The sequence below is a fragment of the Letharia columbiana genome, assembly GCF_014066305.1.
Source record: "Letharia columbiana isolate WasteWater2 chromosome Unknown Sc0000009_s0, whole genome shotgun sequence".
In the NCBI taxonomy this organism is placed as follows: Eukaryota; Fungi; Ascomycota; class Lecanoromycetes; order Lecanorales; family Parmeliaceae; genus Letharia; species Letharia columbiana.
In genome coordinates this window covers 287,173-305,000 of record NW_023501045.1, presented here as the reverse complement: position 1 = coordinate 305,000, position 17,828 = coordinate 287,173, and the positions used below count along the sequence as shown (strand labels likewise).

The 17,828-nt window shown below is 37.9% G+C and overlaps 2 protein-coding genes across 2 annotated transcripts in view; both read right to left on the bottom strand.

Moving 5' to 3' along the window:
• Window positions 1-177, bottom strand: part of HO173_003539 (uncharacterized protein) — a gene marked incomplete at both ends in the record, with an annotated part of 888 nt that extends 711 nt beyond the window's left edge. Inside the window, one exon of the mRNA XM_037305464.1 lies at window positions 1-177. This exon is cut by the window's left edge and continues 444 nt beyond it. Within this exon, the coding sequence (XP_037167566.1) occupies window positions 1-177 (177 nt within the window).
• A 14,648-nt stretch (window positions 178-14,825) lies between these two features.
• On the bottom strand, window positions 14,826-17,591 carry HO173_003538 (uncharacterized protein; the record flags this gene model as incomplete). Its single annotated transcript, XM_037305463.1, has 2 exons — window positions 14,826-15,045; window positions 16,000-17,591. The coding sequence occupies 2 exons, from the start codon at window positions 17,589-17,591 to the stop codon at window positions 14,826-14,828; spliced, it is 1,812 nt and encodes a 603-aa protein (XP_037167565.1).
• Between the last annotated feature and the right edge of the window lie 237 nt (window positions 17,592-17,828).

Here is a 17,828-nt window from a genome sequence, read left to right as displayed (position 1 = left end):
AGCACTGGATAGAGCACTACTACTGGGACCACTGGACAGAGCACTACTACTGGGACCACTGGACAGAGCACTACTACTGGGACCACTGGACAGAGCACTGCTGGGAGCACTACTGGGAGCACTGCAGACAGCATGGGCTGGCAAGAGGTGGTCCGGTGAAGCTACATCATGGGGCATACCTCACCACTACACCACATCCTTATGGATCAGTCTCGCGCACAAAGATCTGTCAATAAGTCGTTTAACGACGTGTTTCTGGCACAGTCCAGCCGTCTGATACGCCATATATAGGGAGTGCAGTCATAGAGCTCCATTTTGGTGTGCCCCAGCCCATTTTTTTTTCACCACTCTGTACAGAGGTTCTGCCCGATTTTTAGATAGTAACTACTTGTAATCTACTTGAATAGCTACAGTGACTACTGCAACGGCTACTTGAATGTGGTTCTATGTCTATGTAATGCCGAAATACCTCTTACGCACATTTGGCGGTGGTTACGGCGAAAATTTGGTGGGGTGGCTGCCAAATGGGTCCCGATTAGAATGGCAGACGCTACTGTAGGCTACTGCAAGCCACACGCGCAGTCTTCTCCACCATTCCTCATATAGAATAGGAGGTAAACAATGGAGACGCGTGCAACTCAGGCAAACATCGTATCAACAATCGTCTGATCTTCTGGCAATTCGCTGTCACTCAATTAGGTACATTTGAGGCTGTATAATTTATTAATTAACGTCGTTACCGTCGTTCCTATATTTATAGTCGTAAAGACCCCCTCTTAGAGGATTCTTTACCTCTTCCACCACCCTATACTTAGCTTACACCTCCTCCTAAAAGTCCGCTATACTTATAGATCGTAGTGGATCGATAATAATCTCGAGTTTAGCGATCCATCACTTTATAACTCAATCGGCCTTAGCTAAAGAAAGATGTTTCACTAACTCTTTTAAATCGTAGTACTTAAAACGAACAGTATCCAGAGCCTCTCTTATATTAAATCGACGTCTTATCAACGCCTCAATCTCACCGTCGATATTCCTCTCGTAATATTTCGAGATAATATCCTTATAGAGCTTAAAGCTCGAGTTTTTCTATATAAACGCCTAGCGGTTAAAATCCTTCTCTTTTAGTGTCTTAAAGAGCTAATATTAAGTCTAAATATCGCGATACGATAGCTGATATTTACGAAAGAACTCGTAATCGCAGTAGATCTCGTCGTTTAGCTCTTTTAACTCGTTCGAGGTTATAATAAGATCACCTACCGCGGTGATCTTATTCGTAAGAAGGGTTTAGATAGACGTCGGAAGCTTCTAAAGATAAGGGTATTTAGCGATTTAAGAAAGAATATTAATACGAAATTTGCGAGCGGTGATAGCAGTCTTTTTATTCTATTTCTTATCGATAACATCGGCTTATAACGCGATATCGGTAAGACTAAATCGCTAAAGAACAGTCTTCTCATCAAGATCTTTAAGGTGAGAATGGTACCCCTCTACCGGCGATGTAGTCGAGATCTGAATTAAGAGGGGCGCGTGGTTTCTATAATCTATAGCCTACTATCGTCGCGTCAAAAACCACTCTCGATAAATATATTTTTACTCTTCTTTAGAGGCGGTAAGTATCGCCGTCTTAATTAAAGTTTTAACGATAAGATTACTTCGTCGATATTTAAAAGCGGAGCGGAGGTGCTGAAAGGTCTTCTTCGTATAGGGCCCTTTGAATCGTCGTCGGAGGGCCTATTTTGAATGCCAGGTATATAAAAGATAAGTTATCTCAGTCTCACCGCCGTCGAGATCTAAAAACGCGTGTCGAACAGCTTTTTGCTTTATAGTAGAGTCATCAGTTAGTATATATCGAAAACGCCAGCCTCCTAGATTACTATATCACTTCTTAATTATCTTAAACGCGATCTCTAGAATATTATCATTCTTATACTACGCTAAAACATGTGCGCAAGAACGCCAGTAACCGTGCTCGTCTCGAATTATTATAATATATAAAAATTAGCCTAGTCAATTAGTCTTATAAGTGGAATCTATAAGAGTGAGATAATCACGTATTCGAAGAATATTAATACGATGCGGAGCAACTCATATGATCGCACGCGATAACGTCTTATCGGTCTATCTAATAGCGGTAATATTCTCGCAAAGAAACCCTTACTAATGATATGTTAACACTATAAATGAACAAATTAAAGGCTATAGATAAGCGTATCACGTGGCGTACCTATAGAAGCTATTTATTTAGATCCTCCCACTAATCTATCAGCTAAAACCGTCCTTTAGATACGTAACGAGAATCTAGATTATCTTATCGCCACCGAGTCTTAACATTAATTACGTCTTAACGCGTGAAATAAGATCCACCAGCAGCAATAAGATCCGTAGCAACCTTAGAATAAGCATAGGCCTTAATAGTATTAGCAATCTCGTAAGGTTTATAGCCTTTCTATACTTAAGCGAGAACGACGTTTTTAATATACTGATTGCGCTTAATAGCATCGAGATCGTCGATATTATAATTATACTCCACGGTACCACCGAACTTCTCAATCGTATATTTAATTAACGTAGAATCGTAGACGAGGTGATATAACAGCGTCTTCTTTAGCTTTATAAAACACGGTCACACAAAGCGAATCAGCGTCTTTCGTTCGCCTTAACCTTGCGTCTTTACCTATTTATTTTAATACAGACGACAGTAGTAGATCTCTTCTATTACAGTAATACCGTTGTTTTAAAAGACGGCCTTATTAATGTATCGTCGAATCTATAGATTTATAACATACGGCCAATCATGCTGATAAGCCTCTGCAGGAATCGACTCCTTTTAATTAGATAATTCGAATCAAAAGCGACGGATTATCTCGATATTTGGGGGATTATTAAAAAGGCGCGATATGATCCCGGCTATATAGTAGGTAATTTAGACTGTAGAGGGTAAAGAGAGAGTCGACAATAATAGAAGGTGGTAGAAAGCGACGATGATATGAAAGAAATATAAGACGAAAGCATGGGAGCGAGGAGTCGGAAGGTGCTCCCTGCGGGGTTGTTCTTTCTAGCCATATATAGCATAGCTCGCTTGGCTGGATCCCTAAGATCCTTCGGATCCTACTTCCATAGAATCTACATCCTCTTCTACCCACACGATACCGTGGTTATTCTTGTTCTTTAGAGATCTCTACCTAAATCTTTTTATGGCCCTGAAGTAGAATCTTCTTTATTATTATTCTTATATATTTTTAGAATCTTTATTTAGCCTATCCGGCTGTAATTCATCGTTATTTATTTTTCCGCTGAATCCCTTACTAAAAACCTTACTATAAAAGCACTTTCTTGAGTTATTTAGTTCAGAAAGCTTCTTTTATCTACTAAATTACTTCTTAAGACTTAAGAAGCCTTTAATAAGTATTTTAAGAAGTTGCTATTACTTAACTCGATTTCCTAGTTATTATCATTATTTACTAGAACTCTTTTACTACTACGAAAGTAAGTTATAGCACTATTATTCTAGCGAGTATTAGAAATCTCCTTAAGGAATTAACATATCATTATCGTCTTAACGCTTTAGACTTCTCGAGAATTCCTCTCGGTAATAGTTCTACGAATTTCATAGTCTCATTATTAGAATCTTATCGAAGTACGCTTTCTTTAGATTAATCTAAAGCTTTTATATAGTCTAGTACTCTTTCTAGCAATACTATAAAAATAATTATATCTCATTTTACATTTACTATATATAATAATTTCTCTAGAATTATTAATATATTAGTATTAAAGTAACTTCGAAAGTTTAATTTTAATATGAAAGATTATTAAGATAAAGAAGGTCGTTTCCCTCTAGTTAAGTATCTAGAATATCTTAATATACTTCTTATCGACGATATCTTTAAGTAATTAGAAAGTCATTTAGAAGCTATTCGACTTCTTATCGAAGTAGAGTATACTAGTTTTTAATAGACAATCTAGTAATTCCGAGTTATCTTCTACGAGAAGTTTCTCTCGAAAGCTATAAAAGTAAGTGCGATTCTATTCGATATCGAAATTGTAGATCTATATTAACGTTCCGAAGAATTCCTTTCTTTCTACTTTAAGCGTGTTATTAACTTAATATAAAGAGTTAAAATTAAAAATAAACTCGCTATTACTTTTAATATTATCTTTAATTTTCTTAAATCTATTATACTCGATATTATTCTCCGTACCTTTATTAAAAGATTAAATAATTACGAGATTTAAAAGAAAGTAATAAGAGGTATAATATCGTCCGATAGATCTCTATATATAATCTATAATCTTATAAAAGAAGTATAGCGTATTAACGTCGAAATTTAGAAGCTCTTAGATAAAGAATCGAGATTCGATTAGCTATAATTCTATAAGTCTCTTATAAAACGAAACTTATCGAAGTAGTAAATAACTTTCTTACTTGCCTCTCATTAAGCTACTAAAGCCTCGAGGCCCTTATACTATTAGTCTTAATTCTTTTATACAAATTCATCGAAGTAGCTACTAGAGGCTTTCATAGGATCTTAACGTTTTACATAATTTCAATCTCTAGAGTATTATCGTTCTTCATAAAGAAGTTTCGATTTCTACTTCGACTTTAATCTTAGCTTAAAATCTTAATAAAGGAAACGCTAATAAAAGCGAACTCTCGAATCTTATAGCTAATAGTCGCTTTTATAACTATTAATTTATTTTAAAAGATATACTCGAGCGTAGTACTTCGAAAAACTCTTATATTAATAAAATAATCTATTAATCTTATAGAAAAGATGGTTAGCTATATATTAAGTGTGATACTAAGAGTTATATCTCTTCTAATTATAATAATATCTTATTATCTACTTAAAAGTAATTATATCTAAAAATACTTATTTTCGAAAATAATCTATAATTAAACTTTACTTTTATTAGATTCGGGGAGTTTAATGAATCTTCTAGATTCTATAGAATTATCTCTTCGCCAAAGCCTTTCATAGCTTCTTCTTCTTCTTCTTCTTCTTCTACTAAATCAAATTAAATAACATCTTTAAGCTTTATAAATTCTTATATTTCATCTTATTCTAATTTAGTATAATTCGAAGTAGTAGAACTAAATTAATCTCGTTCCGCTAACGTAAAAATCGCTAAAGCTTTTCTCGATAAAGAATTAAGATCTAATAAATGAGCTTATATAAAAGAAGTATTAGTACTAGTATCGATATCGATATTTTAGCGATAATAAGAAAAGTAATCTAAGAGATTTTAATTAATATTTATTTAATTATAATAATTTATATTATAGTAATTTTAGATATCTTAGTATTAGTAAAAGTAGTTTAGTGTTAACTTAAATTCTAATACTTCTTTTTATTTATTATAAGTTTCTATTTAAGTAGATTTATAGTAGCCTTTAATAGCTATAAATTAAGAACCTTCTTTCTAGAATTAGTTATATTTATTCTAGACTACTTTAAAAGAAGAGCGTCTTAAATATAAGAGTAAAAAGCGAGTTAATAAGAAAGTAGAATCTTAGCCTTTAATAAGTCTATTTAATAAATCTAAATATAATTTTCTTATTTCGATTCGATATATACTTTAGAGTACTAAAGTTAATATAAATATAATAAATCTTATAATATAGTTATCTACTATATATAAAGAATTAAAGCGTCTCTACACTCGAATTTCTAAAAAACGAACTTCGAAGCCTACTATAAATATTACGTAAGCTTCTTTAATTAGTTTCTAATCTACTTTTATTTAGTAAATATTATAAATATTTATACTATCTTAAGAATATCTATAAGTCTATTAACTTATATCGTTATTTTCTTTTATATTAATATCTTAAATATTTATATCTTAGCCTTCTTAATAGACTTTAAGAAACCCTACTACGTTAATATTCGTATTCTATATTAATACTTCTACTATAAAAGCTGAGAAGTATATACGCTTTCTTAGCTCTCTTATGGGTGTAAATAAAGCGTTTTATATTTTTATTATTATAAAGAAATTGAATAGATTTAACGTTAGCCTCGAGAAATCTTATACTTAGACGAATTAAGGTTTTGATATAAATATAATATCTTCTAAACTAGTACACCTTTTAGGTCTATATCTTTACTTACTTTCGAAGATTAAATTTAAAAACCTTTTTATACGTATAGCGAATTATTATAATACCGTGCTAAAATATTAAGTATGGTTTACAATTAATATAAAAGGAATCTAAAGAAATATTCGATATTTTATAACTTCGGAAGTTATATTTATTACGGAATTAGGGAGATCTAAGTATCTTAGTTTAATTCTCGAGATTCCGTAGCTTTAAACTATAAATACTTTTATTTCGATTCGTCTTTCTATTATTTTTCTGGGAGATAAATCGAAAGACGAGAAAGTTCGAAAAATCGTGGGTTCGGAAATAGTTTTCTGTAAAGATTATAATTTGTTAATATATTTCAAGTCCGCTATAACTACCCCGAAGGCTATCAAGTAGAATAAATTAAAGACTTTCTTTAAGAAAATTGATTCTTTAAAATCTAATAGTTCTTCTAATTCTGAAAATAATTTATTAGATATTAAAGAGATTAAACGTTAGAATTTTTAGTAAATTAAGTCTATCTTAAATAGAACGTTAAAATATTAAGATTTATAATAGTTAATCTTAAGAATTTAAGTCTCTTAAATATCTTTATTATTATCTTTAAAAATCTTAATTCTTTTTCTTTATTAAAGTAAATAATTATTATAAGCTTTTTAAATTAGTCTATTAAAGTCTTTAATACTTCGAAAACGCTAGTACTATTATTTTTATAGATATTTCTTAAGTAAGCATTTTCTACTAGAAGAATAATTCGTCGAAGTTTTTTATAGTATTTCTTACTATTAGAACTTAAAGAATAGACTAATAAGCTAGAATTAGAATTAGTTTTTAGACCGCTTATTACTATAGTAGAGTAGAGATTATGAATACTATAATTACTATACTAGTATAAACATCTTAATAGAGAAGATCTAAGAGACTTACCTTATACGAATCTTATTATATATCGAGTACGCATTATATCTAATATAAAGCCTACTTTCTCGAAATCTTAGAAATATTAATCTTCTTATATAAAGTGGTAGCTAAGAAAGCTTATTTAAGATAATCTCGAAGATAATGTTTATAAACTTACTAAGTCTGTAAATAAACGTCTATTTTAATGAAATATATAGACTATTATAATAGATAAAGTCGAGAATTCGAAATCTACTAATAAGTCTAGAATAACTTTCGATTATTTACGAGTTATAGAGCTTTTTTCAGAAGCTTATCTCGAGCTAAGCTCGAAAGTTTACGATTATCTATCTAATTCACGTTATAAGTACTTATTCTCAGCGAACTTAAAGTATATATATCTCACGATACCTCTATATCCTAACGATAGATATTATTTTACTTTCACTATTTCAGATATCGATTAAGTACAGTCTACGAGGATATAGTAGGAGTTATAATCTATAGGCTTTACTATAACGAAGCTGGCTTATAGAATATTTAATTCTATTTCTTTAGAATCTTCTTTACTATATTCGTCGAATTCTAAGATTTCGCTATCTCTTATATTTTATATAGACGACTTTTTCGATAGCTTTTATAACTTTAAGAATCTATTTTTCTTTCTATAGTATTACTTCTTTTCTAGAGTCGAGTAAGTTAAATTACTCTTATTCTTTAAGAAACTATAGCTATTTATATTATTAATTAAGACTTTTAGCGTAATTTATATTATTAGAGAATATATCTATATTCTTAAAGAACAAGTTACTAAAGTAATTAAGTGGCTTATTTCTTTAGATTAGTTAAAAATTCGAGATTTCTTAGAAACTATAGATATTACGCGTTAATAAGTAAAGAACTTCATAGAAATCGCGAGACCTCTTTTTAGATTTATAAGAAAGATGAAATAGCGGTAAACTTAAGTAGAATAGCTATCCTTCGAGATTCTATATATTAAATATATTATAAGAATTAACATATACGATATTAACTTAAGTCGAATCGTTTATATATATATTAATGCTTTCGATTTTATAGCTAAGTATACTATTATATAATACTATATTCTTACGCTATAAGAAGCTACCCTACTAGAAGCTTTATAATCTTAAAAGTCTATCGCAATAGAAAAGAATAAGAAAGTATCTATTTTATACGATTTATTTACCTTTAGTTTTATTTAAAAGAAGTATTCTATTTATAAGCGAGAACTCTACGCTATTATTACGTTTTATAAGAAGTATAATTACTTATATAAGTATTTATATTAGCTTACTATAATATATATTAATTATAAACCTCTTACGTATTTTCTCGATTTAGATCTTTATAAGGGAATCTATAAGTATTAGGCTAATAGACTTCATCGTTTAAATCTTACTATTTAGTATATATCTAAGCCTCGAAATAAAGCTATTAACGACTTATCGAGAACCTTATTCGATATTAAATGCTTAGAGAATATTATAGTTATATAAGTACGATATAAACTAAAAAATTATAGCTTAAAATAGATCTAAAAGGATGAAAAGAATAGATTCGATTTATTTCTAGTAGTACTCATTAAATTGAAGTAACTTGAAGTCGTTAATAGAGATACGCTATATAATATTTCTTCTTTCTCTTTAAAAGCTATTTCTGCTATAGAAGCTATAAAATCATCTACGAAAGACTTCGATAAGATCGATAAGAACGTTAAGATTTAGATTAAAGCTTATCATAATAGTATCTAATTCGACGAAATCTATAAATTCCTTACCGTAGAATCTTCGACTCTCACTATTACGCTGCTTTGAAAAGCTTTTAAATATCGAGTAATATGATATATCCTATAAATCTTTTAAGAAGACGTATACTTACCTTATATATCGAAAGAAAAGATATTTACTATACTTCGAAAAGTTTATAACGAAAGTAAATACTAGACTAAGATTAATATTCTAATAAGACTACGTAGTTGCTATTAATCTAGAAAAATATAAGATATTAAGAAGTATATTATCGAGTATCTTAAGTATATTAAGTATAGACCTACTATTAGATCTTAGCCTTTATATTCTATTAAAGTTATATATTCTTTTTAATTTATAAAAATGAATTTTATAGACTTACTTAAGACTATTAAAGTAAAATCTACTTTTATATTTATAAAAGTCTACTATATAAGTAAATTCACGATTTTCTTTATTACTATATCTGCTAATATAAAGAACGTTATATAATATCTTAAGTTATTCTTTACTATATATAGAAAGTCTTATATCTACTATCTCGATCGCGGTTAGCATTTCTTTAATAATAAGTTAAAAGAATTCTTGAGATTCGAAGATATTATCGTTATATATAGCCCTTCTAATACTTTTAAGAGTATAAGAATAATCGAAATCTATAATAAACTACTAAAAGCGGTGCTTCGCAAGGATTCTCTTTATATCGAATTAAAATAAAATTAGCGACTATTAAAGACTAGAGATTTCGTTAATATATAAATTATCGAATATCTAGAAATCTCTTCTATTAGTATTTTTTTCGAATTACTATCGAAAGCTTCTACTAATATATCTATCTTATATATACTTTTTAAATATAATATTCCTACTTAGATAACTTAGCTAAAGAATTTAATTAATTATACTTAAATCGTATAATAATATCTTATTTATCGGGCGGATCTTTATAATATGATTAGATAACGTTTAAATTAGTAGAAGAAAGATATAACTTTCCGATATAATAAAGAGATTAAGCAAGTTACGCATTATATTAACGATCTAATTATATTATACTAGAAAAATATAGAAAAGCTAAAAGCCCGCTAAAGAGATTCGTTTCGAATAAGTGAATACGATAGATCCTATAAAAGATCTTTTATACTTATATAACTCAATAATTAAAAGATTAGATACGTATTTTACGAAGATTATCTCAAGAAATTCGTTACTCGTATAGACTACCTCCTAGATCTTATTACCCCCTTATTATCATAATAATAAACTATTAGATATTCTCGCTAGAAGCTTTCTCGAAGTTTATACTTTCCCGAAGTTTATACTTTTCCGAGAAGTTTATACTTTCTTAGAGATATATATACTTATAAAAGGCTTTAGCGTTCTTACTTTCTATAGTATTATATAAAAATAATTATAGAAGCAGTAGTTTTATTTTATTTTTTTTTCTTCAGATGCTATATTATGCTACAGCTTTATTTATTATAGAAGTAGCTTTTATCTATATTTGTGTATAGCTTTATAGTCGCTGAGGCTCTATCTTATTTGTTCCGTAGTAGTCGGAAGGTGCTTCCTACGGAGTCATTCTTTCTAGCCATATATAGCATAGCTCGCTTGACTAAATCCCTAAGATCCTTCGGATCCTGCTTCCATAGAATCTACATCCTCTTCTACCCACACGATACCGTGGTCATTCTTGTTCTTTCGAGGCATGAGCGCGTCTCCGTTGTTTACCTCCTATTCTATATGGGGGTTAGTGGAGAAGACTGCGCGTGTGGCTTGCAGTAGTCCCGCAGTAGCGTCTGCCATTCTAATCGACACCGCCAAACGGGCGCTCCCGCAAATGGTTTTGCAAAGAGGATTATACTCTTAACATTTCTCGCTTGCCATCATATATTCATTTTACCGAGAGTATATTTACAATGCTCCTATGCGCACAGAACATGGTTTCAGAAACGAAAGAGCCACCGTTTTCGCTGATTGGTCTGCCTGCTGTGTCAAAGAGAAAAGATCTGTCAAAGATATGTCAACGACTAGAATATCTATATGTCATTCAAAGATCAAATGTCTAGGCTTTCAACAACATCAGCTTTTGAACGACCATGATGATCTCGCCGGATGTTTCAATTTGCTTTGCAAAACGTGTCAAAGCAACATTCCCACTCCAAAACTCTACTTATACCTTCCTGAATGGTCTGCAGTCACTAGGAGCATCTGCTTCATAAAGCTGCAATATATGTACAGAACTATAGGAAGGTCCTTAGTCAAGACAGTCGAATTTACCCGTCTTTTGGCAGACATATTTTCAGAGTTCCAAATCCTGAATCAGAAGCTCTACGCATCCTCGATCAGTCTACATCAGTCCCTGCAATGCTGACAGTAACACATATGCCCTTACCACTCATCCATTTCTTATTACCAAGACTATAATCCCTTCGGGATTATCGCGCAGCGCTGCAGGACTCATCTCTTCGAATGTACATACCGCCAATCCGAATAGATGTCAATCCTCTCCAGAATCTTAATAGGGCAACGGTCGTCCTTTCACCCAGTCAAGGCTCGCTGCCTCAACCCAGGAATACAATTCGTTGAATGCGGTCTCGACCGTAGGAAGCAACCGAAGCGCATTTGCAGGCGCCAAAGTTCATTTCCTGCTTCTTTCGAAACACATTGTGTACAAGATAGCACCGTCCAACGTGGACAACTGCTATGATCAGCTCTTCCGTGTAGCAACCTATTGTTGTTGCCTTTCCTTGACTTCCGTTGTTCGGATAGCTATTGGTAGCTAGACTGTTCACCTATCAGTCTATACGATCTTTATTGCTGCTTTTCCCGTTTGAGATACGCCATACGCGTTCACACCCAAAATTTGTACAGCATATTGGCGGAGCTATACTGATAGCCACGGTGGCCCGAACGATAAGAAAGCATATGTTATACATTGGATGCTCACGGCGAAAATCGTAGCTTAGCTGTTCTGACGATCCTTTCTCAGTGATATCTTCCACCTTGAACAAGGCTAATGACGCGCCGCCTGCCCGTAAGCTGCTGCAGTTATAGTTTAGCTGAAACTGTTCTACCAATCATCGCAGAGAGACCTCCAATCCCACCTCTTCAGCTTCATATGACAGCGAATCGAGTGAGCAAGCGGTGCTGTCTTAGGCTAGCCCCCGTCCGCTAGTTGCAAGCTTTATGCAACAACGCAACCACCACCTCTACCGATGGTAAGCGCCCGCGGGCCTGGACAGGCTGAGGCAGTCATGGAGGGGGCTTTTCTCATTCCATCAAGCTCTTCAGCGCCAGCCGCGCGAGAAACATAGCAACTGATCGTTAAGAGACAGTATGCTGACTGCATGACATACCTGACGGGGCAGCGGCAACACCCTTGGACCCGCCCTTGAGGGAGACCGCGCAACAATGGGGACTATAAACACATTGCGACCATGGACTTTCCTTGGGGAACACATATCACAAGGTACCATGGCAGAGCAATTAAAAAGAATACTTCAACCCGGAAGACCGGCCTCGTATCAAAGTCAGGTCGATTGTGCCAGCGGTCCGCAATCATGATTCAGCTGGGGAACATACAGCGACCATCACATTCCAAGCATCTGACCATCTAGTTCGATGCCCCCGTCTATCAGACGACGACCTCAGTATAGACGCTAATTTCTACGGATTCACTCCTCTCTATCACCCTGAGGAGTCTATTTTAGCCGAGTGAGTGTGTACTAGATTTATAAATAGGACTTGCTGACCTATCATATCTAGCATAGTTGCAGTGACTGGACTTGCCGCGCATGCATATGGCTCCTAGGCGCACTCTGATCAAAAGATGTGGTTCCGTGATTACCTCCGGAAAGACCAATGCGAGAGTCATAACTTATGGTTATCCTTCGCACTTGCAAGGGAACATGTCAAGCAGTATTCTTTCGGACTATAGTCTGAGTTTTACTCGCCGACTGTTGGATATGCGAGCTTCAACCAGAGTCAGTAGCTCTGCAGACTCTTGCAAACTTTGCGATAGCTGAGAATGTTCCAGTGTAAAGATCGGCCAATAATCTTCGTTGGTCATAGTCTAGGCTGTCTAATCATCAAAAAGGTGAGCTCTCTGGGCTTGAAGTCTCGAGAGACTAAAATTAAAAGCTGATGGCAACTCTTCTTAGGCAATGAGTGATATCAATCGCTAAGTCGAGATCTACCGCTCCTGTCTTCCGGTCCTCTCGATCGTCTTCTTAGGGGCACCCCATAACGGACTACAGACAACCGCACTAGAGACCCTAGTCAAATCTAGACCCACAGAGGATATGATTCAAGGATTGAAAGCTGAGTCTCCGACATTAACAGATTTGAATGACAAGGTTCGATACGTTGCAAGAGAAATCAATATTTTAACCTGCTACGAGCTCTATCCGACCAAGACTGCGGTTCAAGTGAATTCAACCTTCTGGGCTTACGAGCCCTCATTGCTGACCTAATCTTTTAAGATGGATGATGGGTCCTGGGAACGCGAAGGCAAGCCCGAAATGATGGTCTAACCAGACTCTGCAAAGCTGTCCTGGCCTCGAGAGAAATCGATACCGTGTCATGCTGATCACAGCCAAATAGCCAAGCTGGAACGGGGTGAAAGCAGCGTATACCCAAGTGTTAGTTGCGCGATCGAGAGCGCTGTCGAGGAGCAACCACCTTCGGTTTGTCTCGAATTCAGGTATCCGATGAAATCGTATCTGAAGACTCGGGTACAATTCATTATAACGATCTTAAGCCCGGCCCAAGTCGCTCCTACGGCCACGCTGGTAATATCACAATAGATAAGGGGAGAGGTTATCAACCGCCACTGCGGCTCAATCTCCAGATTTGTTATCGCCAGAACAGCTCTGCGCCGCCATCAGGGACGGAAACGTAGGGAAAGTGCAAGAGTTACTAGCACGAGGCTCTAGCCTTTATTCAGTGGACTCCAGGGGAAGCGGGATCCCACGTGAGGCTTATCCCAAGAAGGGCAAAGATCCTTATCTGCTCGCCGCGTATCTCAGGCAGGAAAAGATCCTGAAATTACTACTAGAGCATGGAGCCGATTCATCTCGAGCCGAGTCCGATGGAGTCACAGCATTACATGGATTTATTTTTGGCATTTTCAAGACGGAAAACCCACCCACTGAATCAATTGTGGCTCTGCTACTGCAGCACAGGACTCCTCTAGAGCAAGTGGCTGGGCTGGACTCCGCTGATGTATAGCGTAGATCTCGGCTACTTGTTGTTGACCAAGACTCTCCTTGATCATGGCGCGAACGTGAATATCTTCAATCAGTCTGGTGCGACAATCTTGCACTATGCTGCCAGGGGGGAGAATCCAGATATCGTGGCGTTGCTGCTTCACAAGGGCGCTGACGTCGACCGTACGTCGCCTGTTGGGCAGACTGCTCTACATTGGGCCTGTAGTGGTAGCGCATCATCTTCTGCACAAATCGTGAGAATGTTGTGAGACGCAGGGGCAGACAAAGGCGCAGCTGACAAAGATTGGTTTACATCGAAGACGCCGCTGCACCTGGCGGCTGGTAATGGTAACGTCGATGTCATCAACGTTCTCTTAGCTTGTGGGGCGAACATTGAGTTAGAGAAATTGCCCGGAAGGACGGCTCTGCATTACACATCTCATCATGGCCATCCGTCGGCTTCCAAGACGCTCCTCGATCACGGTGCAGTTGTGGAAAGTCTTGGACCATTTTCGCATCACGCTGGCAAACTACTCAACTTCGCCTCTGACGTGTCTAAGGAGAATAGAAAGGATTGTACCTTGCTGCTGGAGAGCGCGATGAAGGCGCAGAAGCGGCGCGGCGGCGGCGGCGGCGGCGTCGACGGGAAGCGATGAGAGCTCAAAGCAGTCCTTTATCATCCACTACTTACTCGTCTATCGAACGTGTGCGGTGCAAGTGCTTAACAACACATATCGAAGAAAGCAGCAAACCTCCAATCATCAAAGCCCGTTGATTTGATAAAATGGGAGGCTGTTCAGGTATCCTTTGCATGGAGCTGCCGGTGATGCTAGCTCTACATGATTTGCTTCAGCTTCGTCGCTTGAGTGAGGCTGAGCCGTGTTCTGTGTTGGCTGCTGGAGTGTTGGCTGTGGTGTGGTTGGCCCTTGCTGCTCGGTCATGTGGAGGCTTTGCAGGGGCGGCGGATTCCATGTTTATTAGGTGCCTTTGCGAGATCTCCCCAGCTTTTGATTGGTCGGTGGTATGTGTAGAAGGGGGAGAGAGGGATGTGCTGACTACGAGAGGGCCCCTATTTCTATTTAGGGAAATCATAGCTTATAGAGTGGTTGATGTAGTCCATTCAACGAGGACGCACCCAGGGAAAGTATGTGTTATGACAACGCTTCATCTTACATTTGGCATTGATGGCATCATCCTAGGCGTTCACGATGACCTATGTGTGATCCGCAAGGGGAAAGATTTCACATTGGATTTCAATAAGCCAGTAGTCTGTGGAGATAGGATAGCTCATAATCAACCGTTTGTAGTTACCCCTTTAACCACTTCACACCTTTGAACCCCTCTTCCTCAAATCTACAAAGCCATCCCAAATACATCTTCCGAAGCTGTAATCACTCTTCGCAAAACAGTTGTGCCCGCCCGTACAGATGATCGATAAAGGAGGAGCATTATTTCAGTCAAATTGCGCGTACTCGGTACTCTCTCCGCTAGCCACTGGTACCGCACCGGTCTATACGCTGCCCCAACGGCAGATGCCTGGACACTAGGGCGTAGCTGTCGGTATCAACTCCAGGCGGGAGCTGTTTATCTGGCTGCTGCCGCGTTTGTAGCTTGGGTGATGGCTTGCAGCGATGGGAATCGATGCAGAGGTCTCTCAGGAGCGTGTGGTACCTGTACCTGTACTGTAGTGTGTTGGAGGCAGCGGGGCTACTGCTCAATGAAAGATGCCGTTCACGGGAAAGATTTTTCAGGCTCAAGCAAGGGCGGGCTGGAAGTATGAGTCTGCAGGAAATGGAGAGGAGATGATAAGTGGAGCGCTGACTTTTGATGCTGTGGAAGCTGTCTGTTTCAGCATGAGCTATGTACAGCCAGTAGTTGGCAGAAATTTGGCCTCTCCGTGTGAGATCTTGAGCCATGTGTGTCCGAGCCATGCGCAACATATACCCCCAGCGACGTCTAGGAAAGCTATGTGCAGCCACTGATTGAGCAAGATCTCCACTATTTTCGTAGCTTTCATACCGACATGATAACATCCACCGTCCCCAAATCAGCAGCTTCCTCCGTGACAGCTACCCCTCCCAAACCTCCCACACCCATCTCGGCAACTTCCTTGCGCAATCCTTCAACGCTGTCCTTCTCTGGAAGGGGAACACCAGAAGCCTCCTTGAGGAGCTCATCATTTAGCTCCTTCCACAGACCCATGTCAAACTCGACCGCATCCTCTTCCGTAGTGTCTGTTCCCTCGCTAAGCTTGCGCTTCCTAATCGAACGAGAGCTGGGGTGGCGCGTCATCAGCATGCTTTTAAACGCACGCTTCATGCTCTCTCGGAAGCCTTTGCTTTCGAGCCCGACCTTCGTGTCTGCAATGTCCGTGGATGAGCTAGTGGGATCAGCCGACTTGCGATAAGATCCGCTGTTGTTATTGAAAACGACTTGGCCAGCTTCGTTACGCGAATAGAGAGCCCTGCTGTCAAGTGATTGTAGGAGTGGGCGCTTTGGTAGCCGTGGTGGACGTAGGCCAATTTTACTCATGATAGACGCGCTTGCCAATGGTCGATTGCAATCCTCGTAGTGAATGAATGGGATCTCTTCATCTTTTTCGAACACATCGTCAAAGTGTTGCCAGGCACGATCACGATGGGTAGGTCTGCAAAGCTGGCAGGCGCAGAATTTACAGAAAGGGAACATTCTCATTTTCGGTCGCTGAGCCAGTGCTACGTTGACAGCGGAAGAACTGGTAGTCGATGGGTCCTGGACTTCGTTGATAATGGGAAATGGTAGATGTGGATTCGCGTCGACAGACTGCAGCGTAGTTGGCGTTTGAGGTGGAGAATTGCTGCTGTTTTTCTGGCTTTGCTCGAATTGGTCGATTGCCGCCCTGGCAGTGTCTACCACATGCTGCTTCTGTGCTCTTAGCTTAGCGACCTGCTCTGGCGTGTAATGACCGTCCTTGATGGCCTTCTCGATCCATGGACTGAGCTGGGCAGTGGGAATTCGCGCGTCCTCCCCTCCAAGTCTCGGATCCTCGTTGACAGTTGGCGGTGGCATTGACAGATCGTTAACACTGCTTGCCTTCCCCCCACTGTCATTGATGTGTTGATGAGGCGGGCTTGAGATTTCTGAGATGGAGTCAGGTGTGACTTGAGATTCTGGAACATCGTCTTGCGTGCAGCAGTACACCCAGCCGAAACTAGAGAAACGCGAGCAGACGTTGCACGTGAAATCCCCGTACAGACGTTCCATTGTGAGGTGAGTGCATGCTGCCCGTCGAGTTGCAAATGATGGCACTTTGGCCCTGGGCATTGTGCCTGGCATTGGTGCCGCGCTATGTGGTGGTGGTAGAGAAGAAGGAGGAAGAGGAAGAGTGGAAGGGTTCGGCATGATGGTTTCTTGTAGTCTGATGGCGAATGGCTTGAGGCCGTTTAAGAATTCAAGAATGAAGTCATATTCAGTATCCGGAGGCGAGGTAGATTCTTGTCTGCCATGGTTCATCACATGGTTCAAGTTCAAGGTGTGGGAGGTGGAAGAACGAGGGTGTTGAGGAGAGACGCAAAATGAGACAACATCTGTGTTGATAGTCGCATTGTCATCCGCACGATCATCCAGCATCTTCATCAAGCTTCAAGATTTTACTGTCACGCTTTTCTGCATCAACGGGATCAGACACTTTGGCATCAACCTTATCCCATCAGTAGTTTATCCGCGGAGGCATTACGAGTGGACGAAGACAGTAGGCAGCACAGGCAGTCTTTAGCTGTGGCATTGATTAGGCGTCTGCTTAAGCCATGAGGATGGAATAGAATGAGATATGGATCAATTGAACTCCAAATGATGGGTGAGGGATACAGGAGG